This window comes from Aotus nancymaae, unplaced genomic scaffold, assembly GCF_030222135.1.
Source record: "Aotus nancymaae isolate 86718 unplaced genomic scaffold, 86718_ANA_hifiasm-v0.15.2.pri h1tg000007l, whole genome shotgun sequence".
Lineage (NCBI taxonomy): Eukaryota > Metazoa > Chordata > Mammalia > Primates > Aotidae > Aotus > Aotus nancymaae.
In genome coordinates, this window is record NW_026988418.1 from 65,750,279 (window position 1) to 65,773,501 (window position 23,223).

At 40.7% G+C, this 23,223-nt stretch overlaps 1 protein-coding gene across 1 annotated transcript in view; it reads left to right on the top strand.

Moving 5' to 3' along the window:
• Positions 1–2,253: 2,253 nt before the first annotated feature.
• PSMA5 (proteasome 20S subunit alpha 5) overlaps positions 2,254–23,223 on the top strand; it is a 29,420-nt gene continuing 8,450 nt past the window's right edge. Inside the window, exons 1-8 of the mRNA XM_012468055.2 lie at positions 2,254–2,398; positions 6,015–6,081; positions 12,113–12,239; positions 14,758–14,825; positions 15,722–15,829; positions 15,972–16,030; positions 16,772–16,874; positions 18,180–18,266. Coding sequence (XP_012323478.1) covers positions 2,370–2,398; positions 6,015–6,081; positions 12,113–12,239; positions 14,758–14,825; positions 15,722–15,829; positions 15,972–16,030; positions 16,772–16,874; positions 18,180–18,266 — 648 coding nt within the window. The 5' untranslated portion in view covers positions 2,254–2,369. The remainder of the gene's footprint in view (positions 2,399–6,014; positions 6,082–12,112; positions 12,240–14,757; positions 14,826–15,721; positions 15,830–15,971; positions 16,031–16,771; positions 16,875–18,179; positions 18,267–23,223) is intronic.

Below are 23,223 nucleotides of genomic sequence, written 5' to 3' on the forward strand. Positions count from 1 at the left end.
CACAACTTCTTCATCATCCCAAACTGAAATGCTGTACCCATTAAACCCATTAACTCCTCATTCCCTTCTTCCTCCAGCCCTAAATAACAACTATTCTACTTTCTGTCTCTATGAATTTGACTATTCTAGGTACCTTATATAAGTACAATCATACAATATTTGTGTGTCTGAGATTTCGCTTAGCATAAGGGCTTCAAGTCTCATCCAAGGTGTAGCATGAATCAGAATTTCCTTTTTAAAATGTAAACAATATTCCTTTGCATATATACATATTTTGTTTAACTTCAATTACTTTTAAATAGCTAATTTCTCATTTTATTTCTTTCAAAGAGACATTAAGCTAGCTGCTAGATTTTTACAATGCACTCTCTTGGGAGAAAAGATTTTCCTTCCTACCCACAATTACCTGTGGCGCCCCTTCATTTATGTTATATATAGCACAAACACATTTACCCAGAGGAGATTCTACATTCAAGAACATTTAGTAAGCCATTCATTACTGTCTCTGATATTGGTAGGGGCTGCAGAGCACCGTGCATCCCTAGGGTGCTCAGGAAATATTATACTCAAGTACCTATGTAGTAAAAGAACTTCTAAAGAGCAGCTGTAGTGAATTTATGACCAAGACTTTTCAATAGAAAGCAACTGACAAGCCGGGGGTACGGGGTGGAGCGGGGGAGCTGACAAGAAAGTTAAAGATTACCATTCTTTTCTCAGAAATCTAACAGATCCCTGAGGATTGCTACTTGGAATTTTTCCTCAGTTTTATGAGTGCTAAACACCTGATTGGCCAGGGATGACCAAACTAAGTTCCTACTGAATCCATGAAGGAAGTCAGAAAATAAAAGGTGGGAAAACAGATGTTGGTTAATACCCAAAAGGCATATTTTTACATTTCCTGTACTTTTTTAATGCCTTGGTGACTTACGAACCTAATCTAGGACCAAGAATGAACTTTACTGGAGAGATACAGGCCTTGAAAGGTTAAGGACTTGACTAATGGTATCACGTTAATAACTGGAAATGAGATGCTGCCATTTCCCTTTCAGGCATATACTGCCTGATAAATGACTTATTTCCAGCTTTATTGAGGTATAAGCGACAAATATAAATTATTCATGTTTATAGTATACAACGTGACGTTTTGATATACATTTATATATACATACACACTGCAAGTAATTAAATCAAACTAATCAACATATCCATCATCTCACATACCTACTTTCCTGTGGTAAGTACATTTAAGGTGTACCCTCTTCGCAATTTCAAGTACACAATACATGATTAACTATAGAACTCATTCACCTTGTCAAACTGAAACTTCGTATAATTTGACCAACAATTTCCCTATGTCCCCCACCTCCGCGCCAAGACTTCTTGCCTTTCTTGAACAAATACTTCAATTACAGTGTTATTATAAAGCTGTGAAGTTGCTCCTCTGCCCTTATTGAAGGGAAGCAAGTAGCGCTGAAAAAGAGCGGGTATTTTTTTGGATAGGGTTTGGCTGTTGCCCAGGCTGGAGTGCAATAGCACGATCTGGGCTCACAAAAAACTTATTTTTCACAAATAACAGAAAAAGCAGAGAATGTTTTGAAGTCGGGATCGTGAACTCTAGGTTATTTAGGTTTGAAATCTGTGCTGGGGGAGGGGTGCAAGAAAGAGTTGGCAAAATTACCTTAACCATATGGAAACTTGAAGACTTTCTTACATACTAACCCGTCGCCCCCCGCTTTTCTCAATAAACGAGCCAAACTGGCTGAAGCTAAAGGGACTCGCCCGCGGCACTGGCTCAGACCCACAATAGCGGACCCATTACCGCCCAAAGTCCTGGAGCCCTCGACCCGGCACGCACAAGACCGCGCGGGAGTCCTAAGAGAGGAAATCCTGAGAAGAGCCGGCAGGTGGAGGCCGTGCAGGAAACGGGACCAACATCCTCTAGCTGAGATTACGAGAGCCGGCGAGGGACTTATCAAGTCAGGGTTCCGACAACTCAGCTCGGCGTGCAAGCTCTTCCAATTGCCAGTCTTGGGGCGGGCTCACACCTTCTCTAAACTGCGAACTCACCACTCGCCTTGGGTTCCGATCTTCCTTAGCAACCACCCGCGATTTAAAGCGGAAGTACCTCACTGGTCCTCCTCCTCCTCCGGACCAACCACGCCCTGGCGAGGAAGCGCGTTGGCCCAGTCACCTCTGCGGGAACTACTATGAGCCAATAAGGAGCAGGCACAGGAGGGCGGGCTAAAGAGGTCGCGGGCGCACGCGCGGTTGGTCCTTGGTGCTGTGGCGGTGTGGGTGACTTGGGTGCCGGTGGAGTCGTGCTGGTCCTCAGAATCCCCGCGTAGCCGCTGCCTCCTCCTACCCTCGCCATGTTTCTCACTCGGTCTGAGTACGACAGGTCCGTGCGGCGGGGGGACGTCGGGTCGGAATTATGGTGGGCAGGCCGGGCACCTGGCGGCGCGGCCTGGGTTCTGCCCCGTCATGGGGCGTCCCAGGAACCCGAGACTGGCCGGACCTGGGGATTTCTTGCCCTACCCAGGCACCCGCCGTGGTTCCCCAGGCTGATTTGGGCACATCGGCGGCACTTGTCCTACCACTGAGTCTCCCCCTGGGTCCTAACTCGGTGCGGAAGCGAGAAGCTCCGGTTTGTGCTTGGTAAAGAAGGCTTGAGGAGCCGAAACTTGAACCAGGAGAAGGCCAGGGGTCACCCCTTGCCTCATTCATCTTTTCGTGCTTAGTATGACTGCCTTAAAAAAAAAAAAAAAAGTTAAACGTGCCTCCTGGAAGAAAAAGCAACTGGTTTGTAGTAGGGCATGCTGCGGTGTATGAAGCACGAAGGCAATCGTATCTTTGGCCGGATATATTGTCTAAAGTCTGATTTTATAGGAACTGGAATTTAGAATGGTTTTCAAGAGATTTTTTATCATGCTGATTCCAATTGACCTAAATTTTTCTGACTTTTTAAAAGTTTAAAGCAAGTTTCAAAAAACTTATGGCATAGAAATGCTCACAATATAAAGTTGTACATATTTATGCTGTAGACATTTTTACTTTCAGTTTCTGTTTTCATCAGTTAACTTTTCACATAACTGTTAAGTTTTTTTTAAAGCCAGGGAAGGCAGACATTTTCTTTGTACTAAGTGGCGTGAGAAGCTGCATTTCCTGTCAAGTATATGCTGATCCTGTCAAAGTTTTACCACCTGCAGTTACCTCTTTTTCATCTTTTTTACTGACTCATAGAAGATGTATTGACATGTTTTGACATATTTTCCCACTGTCTATAAAGTGACTTTGTTGGTCAATATTTAACTTCCAGAATATTGAAGAGAATCATCTTCGGGTGACATAATTTTGAGTAAGGGTGTGTATGATGAAAATTGTTATCCTTATCAGAAAGCATTTATTAAATTTTGTGGCCGTTTATTTAACATATGTATTGACTGCTTTGTTACGCATTTTTCTATCTTCCCAAGACCGCCTAAAATACATCCCTTTTTGTTCTCTTAGTTAATGTGCTTGATTACTTGCTGTGAACAAGGCACTGTTCTAGGTGCTGGTGCTACAGCAATGGGCAAAATCAAGCTCCTTGCTCTCGTATAGGAGACTCTCTTAAAGAATTGTTCACAGCACTTTGGGAAGCCGAGGTAGGATTGCCTGAGCTCAGGAGTTGGAGACCAGCCTGGGCAACACAGCGAGACCTCGTCTCTACTAAACATTAAAAAAAAATTAGCCGGGCATGGTGGCGCTGACCTCGTCTCAAAAAAAAAAAAAACAGAATTGTTTACGGAAGTAACTGTAGTGTGAGTCAGAAATATATTAATGCCATTAGAGAAATTCAAGTCAGTACCGTGGAAGTTTTGATGAGAGATTGCGTTCAATATGACAGGATCATGGAAAACTTCACAAAGGAGCTGACATTTAAACTGGGTCTTTAACTGGGCGTGATGGCGCGCACCTGTAGTCCCAGCTACTCGGAACGCTGAGGCAGAAGAATCGCTTGAACCCGGGAGGCGGAGGTTGCAGTCAGCCAAGATTGCATCACTGCACTCTAGCCTGTGTGACAGAGCGAGACTCCGTCTCAAAAAAAAAAAAAGACCACAAAAAAGAACTGGGTCTCTTGAAAGAGTAGGAATTTAATAAAGACAGTGAGATCAATAGTTGTGAGTTGGAGAATATGGGATAAATGAAGGAGGGGCAATGGAAAAACAATGCATGTTTGGGAAAAGTCCAGTCTGACTGGCACACATGATACATGTATGGGAACAGCGGGAGATAATGGGAAAAACAGCATGCTGCTAGATATTGAATGGTTTTAATATGAGGTTAAGGAGTTTGGGTCCTATTTCTGTAGGCAACTGCTTGCTGTTAAATAATACTTGCGTCTCACAGAGATTAATTGTCTGAATTAGGGGAAAGTGAGTCAATACCTGTCAGGAGGCTAGGAGGCTATTACAATAGTTAGGTGAAAGGTAATGAGGGCATTGAGAAGGAAGAGTGATGTGTTACTGTTGAGGAGGAATTGATATGAATTAGTATGACTTAGCATATAGTTGGATATGGGAAAAGGTGGGGAGGAATGAGTCAGATCATTCAGAAATTCCTATCTTGGGAAAACTGGAAGATTGAAGGTATTTTAAAATAAAACTGAAATAGGAATGGCAGGAGATGAAGTCAATTTTGCAAGGTGGCTGGATTTAAAGAGATAATATTTCAAATTGGAAAATGTTACGTGTTAAGTGGTAATAGAATATCCAAGTAGAAATGTTCAGCAAGCATTTAAATTGTTAGGAAAGAGGTAAAACTGGTAATACAGATTTGGAAGTAACTAGTGCTTAGCACTCTGTAGCCCAGGCTAGAGTGCAGTGGTGCCATCTTGGCTCACTAGCAACCTCCGCCTCCTGGGTTCAAGTGATTCTCATGCCTCAGCCTCCCAAGTAGCTGGGATTATAAGCACCTGCCACCACACCCCAGCTAATTTTTGTATTTTTAGTAGAGACAGGGTTTCACCATATTGGCCAGCCTGGTCTTGAATTCCTGACCTCAGGTGATCTGCCCTCCTCAGCTTTCCAAAGTGGTGGGATTACAGGTGTGAGCCACTGCAGCTGGCCAAAAGCACTACTACATGTCATGTTACCTGTTATAAAGTCCAGACTCCATAAACCAAGGATTGCAACCATCTCATTCATTTGTTCACACATTTTTTGTGTCCATTGTGTGCTCAAAGCTTTTATAGCTGAGACCATGATTGGTGCCTCTTCTCCATAGGGATTTCCAGCACACTTGAGCAAGGAAAGGTGGAAAGTGTTAAGGGGAAGTGTTTTAGAGAGAAAAGCAGTCTGGCATGTAATTTATATAAATATCGAGTGATGAACCAGGTTAAACTTAGGAACTACATTTATCTCAGTCTGTTGTTAAGATAATAATAGTAATTCACATAAATAAGTAGAGAAATGTACCTGTGGCCGGCTTCTACTAAAAAGTAATAATTGTGTTTTATAGAGATTGTTTGAATTAGGGGAAAAACACTTACAACCTGCTCCAAAAGACAGTACCTGTTAGGAGACTATTACAATAGTTAAGTGAAAGGTAATGAGGGCATTGAGAATGGAAGGAAGAGTGATAACCCCAAATATTAACATCACATACATGTTATGGGAAGAGGATAAGAAAAAATGCACATTTTCTTGGAAATTGGCTGATAGTTTTGGGGCATGAACTTACTTAGGGAATTGGTAAGTCGATTTAGAACTGATGCAGGTTGATTCAGGATTGAGGCAGAAAAGTCACTTGCTCTCATTTCATCAGTTTGAGAAGACTTTCTGGGAGTGGGGCAGAAGTGTTCTATATATAGGTCCCATTCCCTTGAGAAACTAATGTACAAAAAAAGCTACAGATTGTTGTGGGCGAACTAAAGAATAATGACAGCATGCATATTCTGTAGCTATCTTAGCTTGAATTCAGGTCTATGTGACTAGCTTTTATGAGAATAATTAATAATTTTTTTTAAATTATAGGGGTGTGAATACTTTTTCTCCTGAAGGAAGATTATTTCAAGTGGAATATGCCATTGAGGCTATCAAGGTATAGTAGCAAGTAGCATAGTTCCTGAAATTTCATGCTGGCAGAACCTACCTTGGAGTAAATGTGGTTTAACCATTCCTTTAGAAAATGTTCTTATATCCCTTTAAGCAACCACTATTAACTATTTTTATAACAGTTTCAATCCTCTTCCTAATATCTATTTTAAAACTTTTTGAGCAGTTAACTGCTTCATAATTACCTAAATAGCTTTTTCTCAGTGGGGGTGGCGGGACATATTTGTGCTTTTGATCCTCTTAGCTGTAAAGAAGAATGCAGAAGTCCAGAACTAGCACCTGTATTTATTTTTCATGTTTTGTTTTCTTGAGCAAATCATGAATCTGACCACCTTTGTTTTCTTGTTGGTAAAGACACCTAAGGGACTAAATAAGAGATTTGTTTTAGTTTTTTTAGAGACAGGGTCTCACTCTATCACCCACACTGGAGTACAGTGACACCATCTTAACTCACTGCAGCTTCCAACTCCTGGGCTCAAACTTTCCTCCCACCTTAATCTCCCTAGCAGCTAGGATACAGATGTGTGCACCATGCCTGGCTAATTTTTTTTTTTTTTTTTTCTTTTGGTAGAGATGTGGTCTTGCTATGTTGCCCAAGCTGGCCTTAAACTCTTGGGCTCAAGTGATCCTCCTGCCTCAGCCTCCCAAAGAGTTGAGATTTACAGGTGTCAACCACCACACCTTGCCTGGCCTGGATAATTATTTGTTGTGGAGAGCCATCTTGTGCATTTTGGGATGTTTATAAATATTCCTGGATACTACCCATTAGATGCCAGTAGTACTTACTCTTTTAGTTGTGACAACCAAAAATGTCTCCAGACTTTGGCAACTGTCTGGTGGGGACAAAAGGGCCCCCAATTGAGAATCACTATTCTAAATAAAATTTAAAAGTATATATAAATTTTGTCTTATTCTGTTCAGTTGGGGATTTGGGATCAGTATACTATACATAAAACAATTAGAGAACAACTAAGTGCTAAATTACGTTTTTTTGGCAATGGTTTCTGATTATACATTGGTTTGACTTTTAAGGTATACATGCATGTAGTTTCAGAGTCAAAAGGCAAAGTAGTTCTATAAACCTTGTAACAAAAACAGCAACTCTTGAGCCCTGCATCATCTGTGTTCAGCTTTTCAGAGGCAACACTTTAAATTCTTTCAGCTGGTGATGTTCTAGGCATGTATCTTCATATCTCTACAACACAGATTTATGGTTTTTTGTTAGGCATTATCCATGGACTTTTCATTATGAAAGATGAAGATTTCTGCCCCAACCCCACAACCCTACTCCCCACCACACACAGTTGTCTTTTGAGGTGGGGATGGATGACCCTCTCCAGATATATCTTGAATATCATAATTTTGTTAGACCATTAGTCAACAGTTACATTAGTATGACTGTAAATGCTTTTCACAGCTGAGCCATTTTGTGTTTTATAATTGTTTTTCTGTTTCTGCACAATATTGTTTTTCTTGGAGTTAATAATTCTCTTTTTAAAAATATTTGCTTAATTTAGGATGATCAATAATGCATTCCAAAGTCTCTGCAGGTTACATGTATCCTCTCAAAACATTCAGCCAAATTAAGTGTCCTTTAAGGATTCCTTTTTTTTTTTTTTTTTTTTTCCTTGAGATGCATGCCCATCTCAGCTCACTGCAGCCTCAAGCTCCCAGGCTCAAGTGATCCTCCACCGTCAGCCCCCAATGTAGTCGGGACTGCAGGCATGCACCACTGTGCCCATCTGACTCTTTGTATTTTTTGTAGAGATGGGGTTTTGCCATGTTGCACAGGCTGGTCTTGAGCTTCAGAGCTCAAGTAATACGCCCACCTAGGCCTCCCAAAGTGCTAGGTATGAGCCACTGTGCCCCATTAAGAATTCTTAATGAAATCTTGGAGTCTTCTGACTCCAAGTCTGGACTGGTTATTCTCTGTGCCTCCTGCGTAGCTGTGGACTTCATTTTCTGTCAGATCATTCTAGGCATTCTCTTTAACTCCCTCTTGTGTTGGACCCCATGTCATCGTTTTTTGATTTATTTGCTAAATTTGGTAGAACCCATTTTCCAGTAGTATCGTAAAAACTATTTTTGTTTTTTTAAGATGGAGTTCACTCCACAACCTCCGCCTTCTGGGTTCAAGTGCTTCTCCTGCCTGAGCCTCCTGAGTAGCTGGGACTATAGGCATGCACTACCATGCCCAGTTAATTTTGTATTTTTAGTAGAGATGGGATTTCTCCATGTCGGTCAGGCTGGTCTCAAACTCCCAACCTCAGGTGATCCAACCACAGGTGATCTGCCCATCTCAGCCTCCCAAAATGCTGGGATTATAGGCGTGAGCCACCGTGCCTGGCCAGAAATTATTTTTAATTTCCAAGTTCTTTTGTTTCTTTTCTTTTTTCTTATTAGCATCCTGTTGCTGTTTTATGGATAATATATCTTACTTTTCTTCAACAATTTTCCAGTTTTTCTTTAATTTTTTTTTCCCAATGGGACATTGTGGCTCATGCCTATAACCCAGCATTTTGGGTGGCTGAGGCAGGAGGATCACTTGAGCTTAGGGGTTCAAGACTAGCCTGGGCAACATAGCCCATGCCTAGAAAAAATTTAAAAAATTAGTCTGGGCAAGGCTCACACCTGTAATCCTAGCACTTTGGGAGGCCAAGGCAGGAGGAGTTCAAGACCTAGAAGGAGTTCAAGACCAGTCTGAGCAACACAATGAGACCTTGTCTTCACAAAAAATTTTAAAAATTAGCTTGGTGTGGTAGTGTACACCTGTAGTCTTTGCTATTCTGGAGGCTTATGTGGGAGGATGTCGTGAGCCTGGGAGGTTGGGGCTCCACGAGACGTGATTGTGCCACTGCACTCCATCCTGGGTGACAGAGTGAGACCGTGTCTAAAAAATTTTTTTTTTCTGTTTTGAACTGGTCATATTCTTTAGAGCTGTGTTTTTCAAACTGCAGGTCTGGACCTGTTAGGAGATACTAAAATAAATTTAGTGGTCATGAGGAGCATTTCTTTTGAGATGGTGTCACTCTGTCACCCAGGCTGGAGTGCAGTGGTATGATCACAACTCATTGCAGCCACAACCTCCCAGGCTTAAGTGATCTTCCCACCTCAGCTCCAGAGTAGCTGGGACTATAGGCACATGCCACCATGCCCAGATAATTTTTATTTTTTGTGGAGGTGAAGTTGTGCCTTGTTGCCCAGGCTGGTCTCAAACTCCTGGACTGAAGTGATCTTCCTGCCTCAGCCTCCTAAAGTGCTGGGATTACAGGCATGAGCCACCAGTCCTGGCCCACATTTCTTTTTTAAGTGGGACAGAGCAGTAGATATCGGAATGCCTTGCCAATAGTAGTGGTGAGTGAGTTTTATTCATGAAATTTTGTTTTTGTTATGTATTTATATTTATTTGTGGGTTTTAGTTATGAAATCAGATGTATTCCTTATTAGCCGGGCATGGTGGTGTGTGCCTGTAATCTCAGCTACTCAGGAGGCTGAAGCAAAAGAATTGCTTGAACCTAGGAGGTGGAGGTTGCAGTGAGCCAAGATCATGCCATTGCACTCCAGCCTAGGTGATAGAGTGAGACTCTGTCTCAAATAATAATAATAATAATAAGATAAAATAAAATAAAAGGTATTCCTTACTGTGGCTTTTGGTCAAAAAATTTGAAAACCATTGCTCAGGAGAAAACTGCCTCTTCTGATTTCATTCTGGGAGGGTATTTCTGGCTACTGGCTTCTGAGAGCTGAGTAGGGAAAGAAGGCTGAGGTTCTTAACATTATGTTTGTAAATTTGTACGTATTTGTCCAATTTTCAGTACATTATTCCGGCCTTAGACTGTGCTTAGTGTCCCCAATCCAAAGACCCTCTGTTTTATGGTCTCCAGAGAGTAAGCCTGGAGTCTTCTGCAGGAGTGGGAGTGGTGCAGTCATTTAGCTCTACAGCATAGGGGAGAGGATCTGAGAATCTGTTTCTTAAACATTGAATTAGCTCCTTGTTCATTTCCATTCCCAGAGGTCCTTGTTACCACCATTTTCTTTTTTGAGGTCCTGTGATAAAAATCTGGTTGTTTCTTTACTGCTGGTTTAGGATTTGGATTACCCAGGTATCACTAACCTATCTTCTTTTTAGTTTCAGAGTTTTGTTGCTGTGTCTTCCCCCACTCTCTGTTATAGTGGATTTATGCCTTTTTAAAAGTCCTTTAATCATACAGTAATAGACTTAAGGAAGTAGTAGAGCTAATATATATCTTTAGTCTGCACCTTTAACTAGAAATATGAGTACTCATTTTTATTTATTTATTTTTTGAGATGGGGTCTCACTCTGTTGCCCAGGCTGGAGTGCAGTGGTACAATCTCAGCTCACTACAACCTCTGCCTCCCGGGCTCAAGCAGTCCTCCCATTTCAGCCTCCCATGTAGTTGGGAGTACAGGCATACACCACCATGCCTGGCTACTTTTTGTACTTTTTATAGAAACAGGGTTGGTCTCGAACTCCTGGACTCGTGCAGTCTGCCTGCCTCAGCCTCCCAAAGTGCTGGGATTACAGGTGTGAGCCACCGTGCCCAACTTGACCACTCATTTTTTTACATAAAAATTTTTGACAGTTCATCTTCTGTAGTTATGCCTGTGTCTACCGATTAAGAAAATACATGACAAAAAGCTGGTGTACATTTAATAACACTTCTAAATAAAGTCACAACACATTTGAAAAATAATGTATTGTCTGTGAAACACACAGTCTACAGACATGTTAAGCAAGTTATACATAAAGATTCTTGGAATTGTTTGGAACCCTTTGCAATGCTCACACTTGGCAGTGATTGCTTTGTAGAAGTAATTAAATATAATGGGAATTCAAAGCATAAAGCATAGTCATGGAAGGCTTTGATGAGTGGAATTTGGGTAGGGAGAAGGAAGAATGTATTCCAGGGAAGATAGCATGAGCAGGGGTGCAAGGGTAGGACATAATGTGGCTTGAGCAAGTGGGTTGGGCTATACCTGAGGGATTTTGTTGGAGAATAATGAATAATGAAGTTGGAAGGGAAAAGTGGCATCAGGATAAGAAGGCTCTGGAAGCTTATTTGGATATTATGTTATAAGCAGTATAGGGTAATGTTAGTTCTTGAGACAAGAAATATAATAACATTTTATTAGATCATTCAGGCTGTAACATGAGAGATACATTGGGAGAGAGAGATTAAAGATGAGAGAGGCTACTGAAGTAATCTATGTATATAATAAGAATAACATTTGTTCCTATGTGGTAGGCACCATTTTAAGCATTTTATAATACATAATGTGTTTACCCTTCTTGATGTAGGTATTGTTATTGTCATACTAATTTTGCAAGAAACGGGCATAGAGAAGTAGATGACTGGGTGTTACATAGAGATAAAGAGATAGGTTCCAGGTATATTGTGGACTTCTAGCCACCTTAAATAATTAATCATTTTATGTTGGTGGTGGTGATGGTGGTGGTGGTTCTTTTCATCCCTCCCTACCTTCCTTTATAACTTTTCTGGAGGTCGGGGAGGTTTGGGGAATATCACCTCTTGGGACAGACCAAGATAGATGGCAGAGGTGAAAAGAGACCAGGTCCAGAAAAGACTAAATTAGAGTTTTATTACTTTCTTGCCCACTATGTTTAGAACTTTTGAGTCTTCCTTCCCCCAAATATTGGCATTAGAGAGTGGATTTTTCCAATGTGTTCAAGACTTTGTTGAACTTATTCTTTTGGGTTCTGGAAATTACCTGAGTAAATTATAAAAAAAAAAAATTAACAATTTTTTTTTTAATTTAAGGGAGAAAAAAAGAACTTTTTATAAATACAAAATTCTGTAAATCAGTGTTCTTGCTATTAAAAAGAATAGTATATTAATTATTTACAGTATATGAGGGTGCACCTTCTCTCTGTCTATAAGATGTGGCCAATTGAAGTTTCTATCATTAAGATTTACAGAGAGCTATCTGGTGAGTATGTGACCTGTATATGGTAATCATAACATGTTTCTCTTTAGCTTGGTTCTACAGCCATTGGGATCCAGACATCAGAGGGCGTGTGCCTAGCTGTGGAGAAGAGAATTACCTCCCCGCTGATGGAGCCCAGCAGCATTGAGAAAATTGTAGAGATTGATGCTCATATAGGTAAGGAGTGGAGGAAAGCTATTCTGTAGGATCTGGTTTAGGTTAATTAGTCCTCTATGATGTCTATGATGTTCCAAGGGAGGTTTATGAAATAAACATGTTATCCCCTTGTTAGCTATTATTTTCCAGGCAGTAGTCCAGAATGTATAAATATAGGAGTAGGAGGCTGTTGCAGGACTCATTTATGTTTAACCTATTCCCAGAAGTTTCTTTCTCCTCAAATTTAGACTTGGTAAATGTGAAGGTTGCTGATATATGCAAAAGTTGAATCATAGGCCAGCTCTTTATGATGGTTGAGTCTTTACTGATAACAATCTTTGCCATAGTAGGAGGCCACCAGAGCACAGGATTATGTGTCAGAAGCTAGAGTGTCCATTGAGAAAAGAGGAATTCTCAAAGATCTTTGGAGTGACTACAAATTATAAGAATAATATAGACTTGACTAGATCAGTCTTCCTCCTTTGTTTTCAGATTTGTCTTTGTATTCCGTTTTCCCTCTACCCCCTTTTTTGGTCTTTAATTCCTCTGCTTTAATTACAGGGTGAGCCATTCTGCTTATTTATAGAATGGCATTTTATTTGGCTCTCCAAATTTTCTTAACCTATTTAGTCATCTAATTAATGAAACATTGGCAAAATAATTAATTGCTTAAAGGCATCAGAACCAAATGCCATGGTGACTCTGGGAGCTTGATATTATCTCTCATAGATATATATATAGAAACTGAGATTTTATATTTTAAGATTGGAACATTGTGTCTTCTTTAACTCGAGTCTTGTCTTTTGAAGGTAGTTCAGTGTCACTTCATTCTACAAATTGAGAGCCTACAGTGTGCCAAACATTATGCTAGATACCAGGATGTAGAAAGGAGTAAGACTTGTTTTCTAGGAGCATACAGTCTAATTGTGGTGGTAAATAAGTAAATGCAATTAAGTGACAAAAGTATTAAGAAAGACAATATTGTGTTCTCAGTAGGGGTACAAAGGAGGAAATAATTCATTTTGCCTGGAGTCAGTGATAGTGGGGCTTTCAGAAAAGGATTCCATGAAAGTGATTTTGAGCTGAGTTTAATTCTGAAAGATAAGGAAGTATACACAAGGCAAACAAGTGTCTGGGTTTAGCAAGGGAGAGCTTTCTAGTCAGAAGGAATAGAAATGACTGAAGCCATTGTAGTGTAAAATATAAAATACCATGGCATAAACAGTTTTGTAGGACTGTGACATTAACTGCAGCAAGAGATGAGTCTGGGGTCAGAGAGTGGAATTCCTTTTTTTACTACACTAAAGTGCTTCAATGTAATCCTTTTGCATGGATGGGAAAGGTTTTATGCAATGAAGTAATATGATCCCATTAGAATTTTAGAAAGGCCATTCTGATAATGGTATTAAAGGTAGACTAAAAAGGGCTGAGACTGGAAGCAGGGAGGCCAGTTAAGAAACTTTTGTAATAGTTCAAATAAAGAGATGATGAAGGTTTTAACCAACACAGTAGCCAGAGAATGGAGAGGAAGGTAGAGATAGACAGAACTCGTGATCTGATTGGTTATGAGGGCCAAGGAAGATGATGGGATCTAGAAGGGAAATAGGTGTGTGATATATCCGAGTAGATATATTAAGGAAGTTATTTGGCTTTATATTTCTGAAACTTGGGAGAGAAACTTAGGCTGGAGATTTACATTTGAATTATGGCATATAAAATAACAGTTATAGCTGGGCATGGTGGCTCAAGCCTGTAATCCCAGCACTTTGGGAGGCCGAGGTAGGCGAATCATGAGGTCAGGAGATCCACACCAGCCTGGCCAGTATGGTGAAACCCTGTCTCTTAAAAAAATGCAAAAATTAGCCGGCGTGGTGGCGTGTGCTTGCTTGTAGTCCCAGCTACTCGGGAGGCTGAGGCAGAAGAATCACTTGAACCTGGGAGGCGGAGGTTGCGGTGAGCTGAGATTGAGCCACTGCACTCCAGCCTGGGTGACAGAGTGAGACTCTGTCTGGGGGAAAAAAATAATAATAACAGTGATAATTATAATCGTGGCGGCTTGGGCCATGAGGCACACTCTCTCTGATATAATTAGTTGCTTTGTGTTTGGGACAGAGAGGCAAAAGGCTTTTGATTTATTTGAGGGTCCTCCACTGTAGTTCATAGTGAGGTGATTTTCTTTTCCTTGTTTCTTAGGTTGGGGCATTAGCGTTTGCTTAGTTTGAAAATGTATCACGGTCTACAAAGAGTGCTAAAGGGATGCCTAGGGATGTAATATGTGGAAATTCATGTTTGGTTAGCTGCTTTTCTCTGATTTTTATTGCCTGGACTTCTGTGTCATTGTGGATGGTTTTTTGTTTCTAACATCATTAATACTTGGGTTCAGTGCAGATCATTTCCTATCTAATCTTTAGGGTATAAAATACTATGGGATAGCTGAATGGCTGCCATAGTTCCACTCCAGAATTTCAGGATTTCCTGAGTGGATGAAAGACTTCTACAAGGATTTGGCCACTGGGTCACTGTCAATTTTACATTGCAGGTTGTGCCATGAGTGGGCTAATTGCTGATGCTAAGACTTTAATTGATAAAGCCAGAGTGGAGACACAGGTAAAATGGGCATCATCTCCTTTTTACCAGGATGCTTGAGTTCCTTGTTTAGTTATTATATAGCTGCCTGAGCTATGCTGCAGATATCTGTGTCAATATTAGATATGGCTCTTGGGAGTAATTTTGGGTAGAATTTCCAGTTAGAACTTTCTGGGGCTTGAAGTTTAGCCATCCAGCCATTGCAGTTTTAAAGAAGCTCTGGTCAGTGGTGCTGACGGTGTCTTGCTTTTTTTGGCTTTGCCTTATATAAAGCATGCATTGCAATGCATTGTTTCCTAATTGACTTTCTGTGGGAGCACCACGGCAGGAGGTGGACATAGTTAAAGGATATTCTCCCCTCAACTGCCTTTGCTGCCAGGCTTGCAAGTAACAGTCCTCCTTTGGTGAATAATAACTTGTAGCAGCTGACAAATACTGGTCAGGGATACTGTTTTTTGTTTGTTTTAACTTTGTAGCTGCTGCTTGGAGATAGACTAGTAAGAAAAATATATCACACAGTAAAATTTTTTGCACTTATTTGCAAGTTTACTGTCTGTACTAATGTAAGAATAAATCATTTAACTTAAACATCAATAGAATAAGCTAGAGTCTTTGATGGAAAGACGCACTTTTAGTTTTTGAAAAGAGTAAACTTGGTGCTTTGAGGGCATAACCCTTTTTTCAAGGCAGTAATTCTCTTGTCCATCGTTGCTTAGAGTCCTTGTGATAATGTTTATTTCCAGAGCTATTTCTCTTCCCCTCATGTACTCCCCAAGTACTCAGGGTTAATGTTAATTAGAAAACCACATATGAGACTTCAGTTTCCAATCCCAGTTTAAAGGAATATGTGTAGTGAGATGGTGGGCTGCTTTAATGTCCTTATTAGAAGGGTGTTCCATGCTTTGCTCTTCTTCTAGAACCACTGGTTCACCTACAATGAGACAATGACAGTGGAGAGTGTGACCCAAGCTGTGTCCAATCTAGCTCTCCAGTTTGGAGAAGAAGATGCAGATCCAGGTGCCATGGTGAGCATGATGCTTGTGTTGAGTTTCCTTATTGTTCTGTGGGACTTAGGACATTTGTCCTGTGAACATAAACATTCTCAGCCCCTCTCACCTCCTTACTTCGTAGCTGTTTATCTTAATATCTCTTACTTTTTGGTTCTAGTCTCGTCCCTTTGGAGTAGCATTGTTGTTTGGAGGAGTTGATGAGAAAGGACCCCAGCTGTAAGTACCATTTTGTAATTTTGCTTCATGCTTTTGTAGGGAGTTATTTTAATTTGGGGTGGGGACTGAGAAAATTATTGTAGAGTATTAGCCAGGTATTAGCATGCACCTGTAGTCCCAGCTACTTGAAGGCCAAGGCAGGAAGATCTCTTGAGCCCAGGAGTTTGAGGCTGTAGGGAGCTATGATCGTGCCACTGCACTCCAGCCTAGATAACAGAGCCCTGTCTAGTTAAAAAATTAAAATTAAAAAAATTTGTGTGTTTACACACACACACACACACACACACACGGGACTTCTAATACTAAAGTTTAGTGATTCTATGCTGTTTACACAAATTTGGGGATTCCATGAAGAATTCTCCTATTGGAACCAGCGTTAATTCTGGAAGGAATTAGAAGTAACTTTGTTACTATAGTCAGGGTATGTTTTAGAGCTTTGCTCTGGAATGTTGATCTGATCCTCATCTTCAAATATTCCTAAGATAGGCATAAACAAGTACCATACTTATACATACTATACTATAATTCTAAATCCCTAAGGAAGTTACTAATTTTCTTAAACACTTTTTGAAATGTCTGGTTTCTCCAGACATAGAACATCTTTTATATCTGTGCCTCAATATTTCAGTGGTGTTTCCCGGCTGCAGGGCCAAGCATTTATACTTTGTTTTAGTGAGACGTTTGTTACATAAAGTGCCACCACTCTTAAGCATTTTAGTCCTCATTTTGGGGGTTTTGCAGGTTTCATATGGACCCATCTGGGACTTTTGTACAGTGTGATGCTCGAGCAATTGGCTCTGCTTCAGAGGGTGCCCAGAGCTCCTTGCAAGAAGTTTACCACAAGGTAATTAAGTATTCTCACAACTCATACTATTTTTTTGAAAATCACAGTATAATTTACATATAATAAAATGTACAGACCTTAAGAGTTCAGTTCTATGAGTTTCGACAATTGCAAAACAAGAAGCCGGGCACGGTGGCTCACACCTGTAATCCCTGTAATCCCAGCACTTTGGGAGGCCAAGGCGGGTGGATCATGAGATCAGGAGTTGAGACCATCCTGGTTCTAACATGGTGAAACCTCGTCTCTACTAAAAATACAAAAATTAGCCGGGCATGGTGGCATATGCCTGTAGTCCCAGCTGCTTGGGAGGCTGAGGCAAGACAATCGCTTGAACCCAGGAGGCAGAGGTTGCAGTAAGCCGAAATCACGCCATTGCATTCCAACAGGGCAAGACTCCATCTCAAAAAAAAAAAAAACCACTGTCCACCACCAAAAAAATAAAAATGCTCATCCACATTCCAGTCAATCTCTTTCCCTCCCTTGCAACCATGTTTACCACCATGTTTACCACTGTCCATTAGTTTTGTCTGTTCTTGTGCGTTTTTATAAAAGGAATTAAAGAATTTGTCAGTTTTTATCTGTTTTGTTTAACAGACTGTTTTTGAGAGCCATTCATCTTATACCAATATTTTCTTTTGATGGCCGAGTAATATACCATGGTGTGGATGTACCATAATACATTTATCCTCTATCTTCACAGCTTTACTTAGCACTTTATAATTGGCTCCTGAAGCAAGTGGGCATTTGATATTTTCTTTGTGAGATGGGAAGATTTGCTTTTGGGTAACTCATTGGTGTGATTGAAGGCTGTTTTATCATTCAGGTGGTTCATACAGGGATGCCTGCTCACATCAGCTGCTAATGGTATTGATTTTACATGTGGAGGAAATTGGATACAAAATGGGGTAAAAAGTGAATTTTCTAAACCATTGGGCTACCTTCTTAGATCATTTGGGCATTATTGTTTATAGGATATCACCAATAGTATTATATTCTAAATTAAAAGAGGAAGTCAAATCTATACAAGAGAAGTATATCCCTTTCTGCTTCTTCAAAGACTACTTACTATATGAAGGTTGGTGACTTTACTGTGGCTCACAATAAGGTTTTGGGGGTTTTCCTGAAAAAGTATTCCACTTATTTGCCATTTACTTGAGTTCCGGAGATACTTGTAATGCACCGTATTATGTAAGATGTTTGACATACTTATTAAATAATTTCTTCAGTGAGATGAAGGGAAAATCTTTGAAGGAAGGAGGGATTGTGTATAATTAATAGGCGTCTTCTTGCCTTCTTTGTTTCAAGTCTATGACTCTGAAAGAAGCCATCAAGTCTTCACTCATCATCCTCAAACAAGTAATGGAGGAGAAGCTGAATGCAACGAACATTGAGGTATTTTTCTGTTTTATTGTTGTTGTTGTTGTTGTTTTTTAAGAGATGAGGTCTGGCTGTATTGCCTAGGCTGGTCTTGAACTTCTGAGCTCAAGCAGTCCTTCCACCCAAGCCCCTCGAGTAACTGGGACCACAAGTACACACAACATGCCTGGCTAATGTTTTTTAATTTTTTAGAGATGGGGTCTTGCTATGTTTCCCAGACTAGTCTTAAACTTCTGGTCTCAAGCAATTCTCCCGCCTCAGCCTCCTGAGTAGCTGGGACTATAGGTGAGAGCCAATACACCTGGCTGTTTTATTGTTTTTTATTCAGATATTATAGCTTGCATTGCTGAAGACTACATAGATCATGGAAATAACATTTTTGTATGTTCAGTTCTTAAGAAATTATTGATAGTCTTTGAATAATAAGCAGCTTTAGTAAAGTGGTGCTGGCAGAAGCCAGAATTCAGTGAGTTAAAGAATGAAGGCCAGGCGCAGTGGCTCACGCCTGTAATCCCAGCACTTTGGGAGGCCGAGGCGGGTGGATCACGAGGTCAAGAGATCGAGACCATCCTGGTCAATGTGGTGAAACCCCGTCTCTACTAAAAATACAAAAAATTAGCTGGGCATGGTGGTGCGTGCCTGTAATCCCAGCTACTCGGGAGGCTGAGGCAGGAGAATTGCCTGAACCCAGGAGGCGGAGGTTGCGGTGAGCCGAGATCGCGCCATTGCACTCCAGCCTGGGTAACAAGAGTGAAACTCCATCTCAAAAAAAAAAAAAGAAGAATGAGGCCTGGCGAGGTAGCTTACACCTGTAATCCCAGCACTTTGAGAGGCCAAGGCAGACAAATCACTTGAGGCCAGGAGTTGGAGACCAGCCTGGCCAGCATGGCCAAACCCTGTCTCTACCAAAAATACAAAAATTAGCCAGGTGTGGTGGTGTGTGCATGTAGTCCCAGTTACTTGGGAGGCTGAGGCATGAGAATTGCTCGAACCTGGGATTCAGAGGTTACAGTGAGCTGAGATTGTGCTACTACACTCCAACCTGGGTGATAAAATGAGACTCTGTCTCAAAAATAAAATAAAAAGAATGAAAGGGAGGTGATGAGGGGAGAAAACAGGAATATGCTGCTTTTCAAGAAGTTTGATTAGTGTCAGCAGAAGATAGCATTAAAGAAAAGGAGTATGTCTTTTTAAGGGAAAACTCTTGAAAATATAAACGGAGATGAAACTAGTGTATAGAAAAATGTTTAAAGAGCCAGGCACAGTGGCTCATGCCTATAATCCAACACTTTGGGAGGCTGAGGCAGGTGGATCACTTAAGGCCAGAAGTTCCAGAACAGCCTGCCCAGCATAATGGAACTCCATCTTTACTAAAAATACAAAAATTAGCCAGGCGTAGTGGTGGACACCTGTAATCCCAGCTACTTGGGAAGCTGAGATATGAGAATTGCTTGAACCCAGGAGGCGAAGGTTGCAGTGAGCTGAGATCACACCATTGCACTCCAGCCTGGGCAACAGAACAAGACTCCATCTAAAAAAAAAAAAAAAAAGAAAGAAAAAAAATGTGGCAAGAAATAAAAGGAGAGATTAGAATAGTGATGGAAAAGTTAGAGAAGAGGTAAGGCATAGTACAAATGAAGGAGTTGGTTTTGAAAAGTAAAATTCATTCAGCATAATATTGAGTACCCATTATATAGCAGCATTATGCTAGTTGCCAGGGATACAGACACAGAAAATCCTGTTCCTATTCAAGTAGTATACTGTGTAGTGCAGGGAACACATAGAGAACAGATTCCTGTGAGTACATGTAACTTAGACTAAAGCACTAGGGAAGCTTCTTGGAAGAGGTGATGTCTGGAAAAGGGAGCAGAAAGGTATTCCAGTAAGAGGGGACAACATGTGCAAAGGCTCCAAGATGTAAAAATAACATTGTGGGTAAAAGGAAACTTTGAGGTTTTGTCTGACTGCTGAGGTATGGGATGTATGTTGAGGCCAGGCAAAGTGGTTCATGCCTGTAATCCCAGCACTTTGGGAGGCAGAAAGGTATTCCAGGAAAAGGAGACAACATTTGCAGGAAGATCACATGAGGCCAGAAGTTCAAGACCAGCCTGGCCAACATAGTGAAACCTCATCTCTACTAAAATAAAATACAAAAAAATTAGCTGGGTGTCATGGTACGTGCCTGTAATCTCAGCTACTCAGAAGGCTGAGGCATAAGAATTGCTTGAACCTGGGGGGTAGAGGTTGCAGTGAGCTGAGATTGTACTCTAGCTGCACTCTAGCCTGGGCAACAGCATGAGACTCTGTCTCAAAAAAATAAATAAGTAAAATTTAAAGGCCAACCAAGGCTATAATTATAAATCAGTAATTAAACCAATCAGTACCAGTACTTACCAGGATATTTGTTGACTACACTCATGAGAAAATGGATGGTTGGATTGATCCGTGGTAGGGGATTGACTAGTTAAGGACAGAAGATTAGAGAGTACTGGAGAATATCTCACCTATAGAACCAGCTTTCATAGGCTGCCATGAAAGGTCGGTCTAACAAGGACTGACATTTGGGAGCCACTGCTCTAGAGCCCATCTGCTCTAAGTTCTTACTCCGTTAGTTGTTCCTTGGATCTCCAGCCTCCCTCCATGAACTGCTTCCCCTAAGAAAAGGAAAATATCCAAGTTACATCTTTTTTTTTAAGAAAATCTTTATGTACACCTCCTTCTATCTGGTATCCTACCTATCTTTTTTTAATAAACTTTTTGAGATATAATTTACATATAGTAAAATGTACCTATTTTAAGTTTACAATTCAGCGAATGTTAAAAAGTTTCCTCATGTCCCTTTGTAGTCTCTTCACCCACCATTGATCTACTTTTTGTCACTATTGATTGTTTTGTGTTCTAGAATTTCATGTAAATGGAGTCATACATACTTCTTTCACTTGACATTATTTCACCTGTGTGTTTTTTTTTTAATTTTACCTATGTTATATCAATTCTGTTATATTTTATTGCTGAGTGCTATTTCATCCATCCTATTTTTTAACCTTTTTGCCAAGTCTCCTCCAAACAGAACCTGTATTATCTCCACTACTTCACCTCTCGTTTACTCCTCAATCACTACTATTTGTTTCAGCTTTTATTTCCATGAGACTCCTCCTTGCTAAGATAACTCCTGTTTGTCAGATTTCATGGCACTCTTTGGAACTGCCATTTGACCTTTTTGAAGCATTCACCTCAAATTTGACAGTTCTAAAATTAAAATCATTATCTTTCCTAAAAACCATTTCATCTTCCCATATTTCTAATCTTGGTTGATGACACCTGCAGTGACTCATTCACACCAGAAACCTGGAAGACTTAAACTTCCCTTCCGTTTTACTTGATCATTTCTTTGCTTCCTTATAAGTAACGTCCAAATCAATGTCCCTTCTTCATCCCTACTTCCAGTGCCTTCTTTTGTTCAGGTCCTCATTTTTCCCCTACCTGTATATTTTCAGAGATCTCCTAATTAGTCTTTCCCTCCTCCGTTTCAGTCTAGTTTTTCCTCATTGTGCTACTACAGTGGATTTTCTAAGCTATAGCTAATCTTAATTGTTATTCACTTAAAAAATATTTTCTGGCCGGACATGATGTAATGCCTATAATCCCACCACTTTGAGAAGCTAAGATAGGTAGATCACTTGAGGCCAGGAGTTCAAGACCAGCCAGGCCAACATGGTAGAACCCCCGTCTCTACTAAAAATACAAGAAATGAGCTAGGCATGGTGATGAGCACCTGTAATCCCAGGTACTCAGGAGGCTGAGGCATGAGAATTGCTTGAACCCATGAGGCGGAGGTTGCAGTGAGCCAGGATCATGCCACTGCACTCCAGAGTGAGACTCTGTCTCAAAAAAAAAAAAAGTTTCTGATTTCTATTGTCTGTGAGATAAATTCCTACATTCTTTTGATGGCATAATTCACTACTTCTTAAGTCATTTGTTTAATCTGTTAGTGACTTTGCTAAGCATTTTACATGCAATTACTTCTCTTAATCTTCACAACACTTTTTTGAGATAGATATTCCTATTCCGAAAACTCCTATTTTATAGAAGAGGAAACTGGCTTTGAGAGGGTAGGACCAACAGGTAAATGGTAGAGTCAGGATTTGAATCCAGGTCTGGTCTTAGCTCTTATACTTTTACGTCCCCCTATGAGCTATGACCCCCCTACTCCCTCTCCTTTTCACCTCATATTCCATGTGCACCCTCTGCTCTAGCCATACAGAATTACTTTCTTTTCAAGATTTTTTTTTTTAATTGTATTTGGGCTCTAGGGTACATGTGCCTGTCCTGCATCTTTCAGGATTGTTCATAGGTACATACATGCCATGGTGGTTTGCTGTCTCCATCCACCCACCCTGCCCTGTTGCCTTATGTCAGGCATTTCTACTGGTGTTATTCCTCCCCAACCTCCCCACCCCCTGCCACCACTGTCCCTCCCCACCTCTCCCCTCCACCCCCCCACCTAGCCCTGTAAGTGTTGTTCCTTTCCCAGTGTCCAAGTGTTCTCATTGCCTATGAGTGAAAACATGCGGTGTTTGGTTTGTCAGTTTGCTGAGAATGATGATTTCTAGGTTCATCCATGTCTCTACAAAGGACATGAACTCGTTTCTTATGGCTGCATAGTATTCCATGGTGTATATGGACCACATTTTTTTTGTCCAGTCTACAATCGATGGGCATTTGGATTGGTTCCAGGTCTTTGCTATGATAAACAGTGCCACAATGAACATACGTGTGCATGTGTCTTTATGACAGAATAATTTATAATCCTTTGGGTATATACTAGGTAATGGGATTGCTCGGTCAAGTGGAATTTCTATTTCTAGATCCTTGAAGAATCACCACACTGTTCCACAATGGTTGAACTAATTTACACTTCCACCAACAGTGTAAAAGTGTTCCTTTTTCTCCACATCCTCTCCAGCATCTG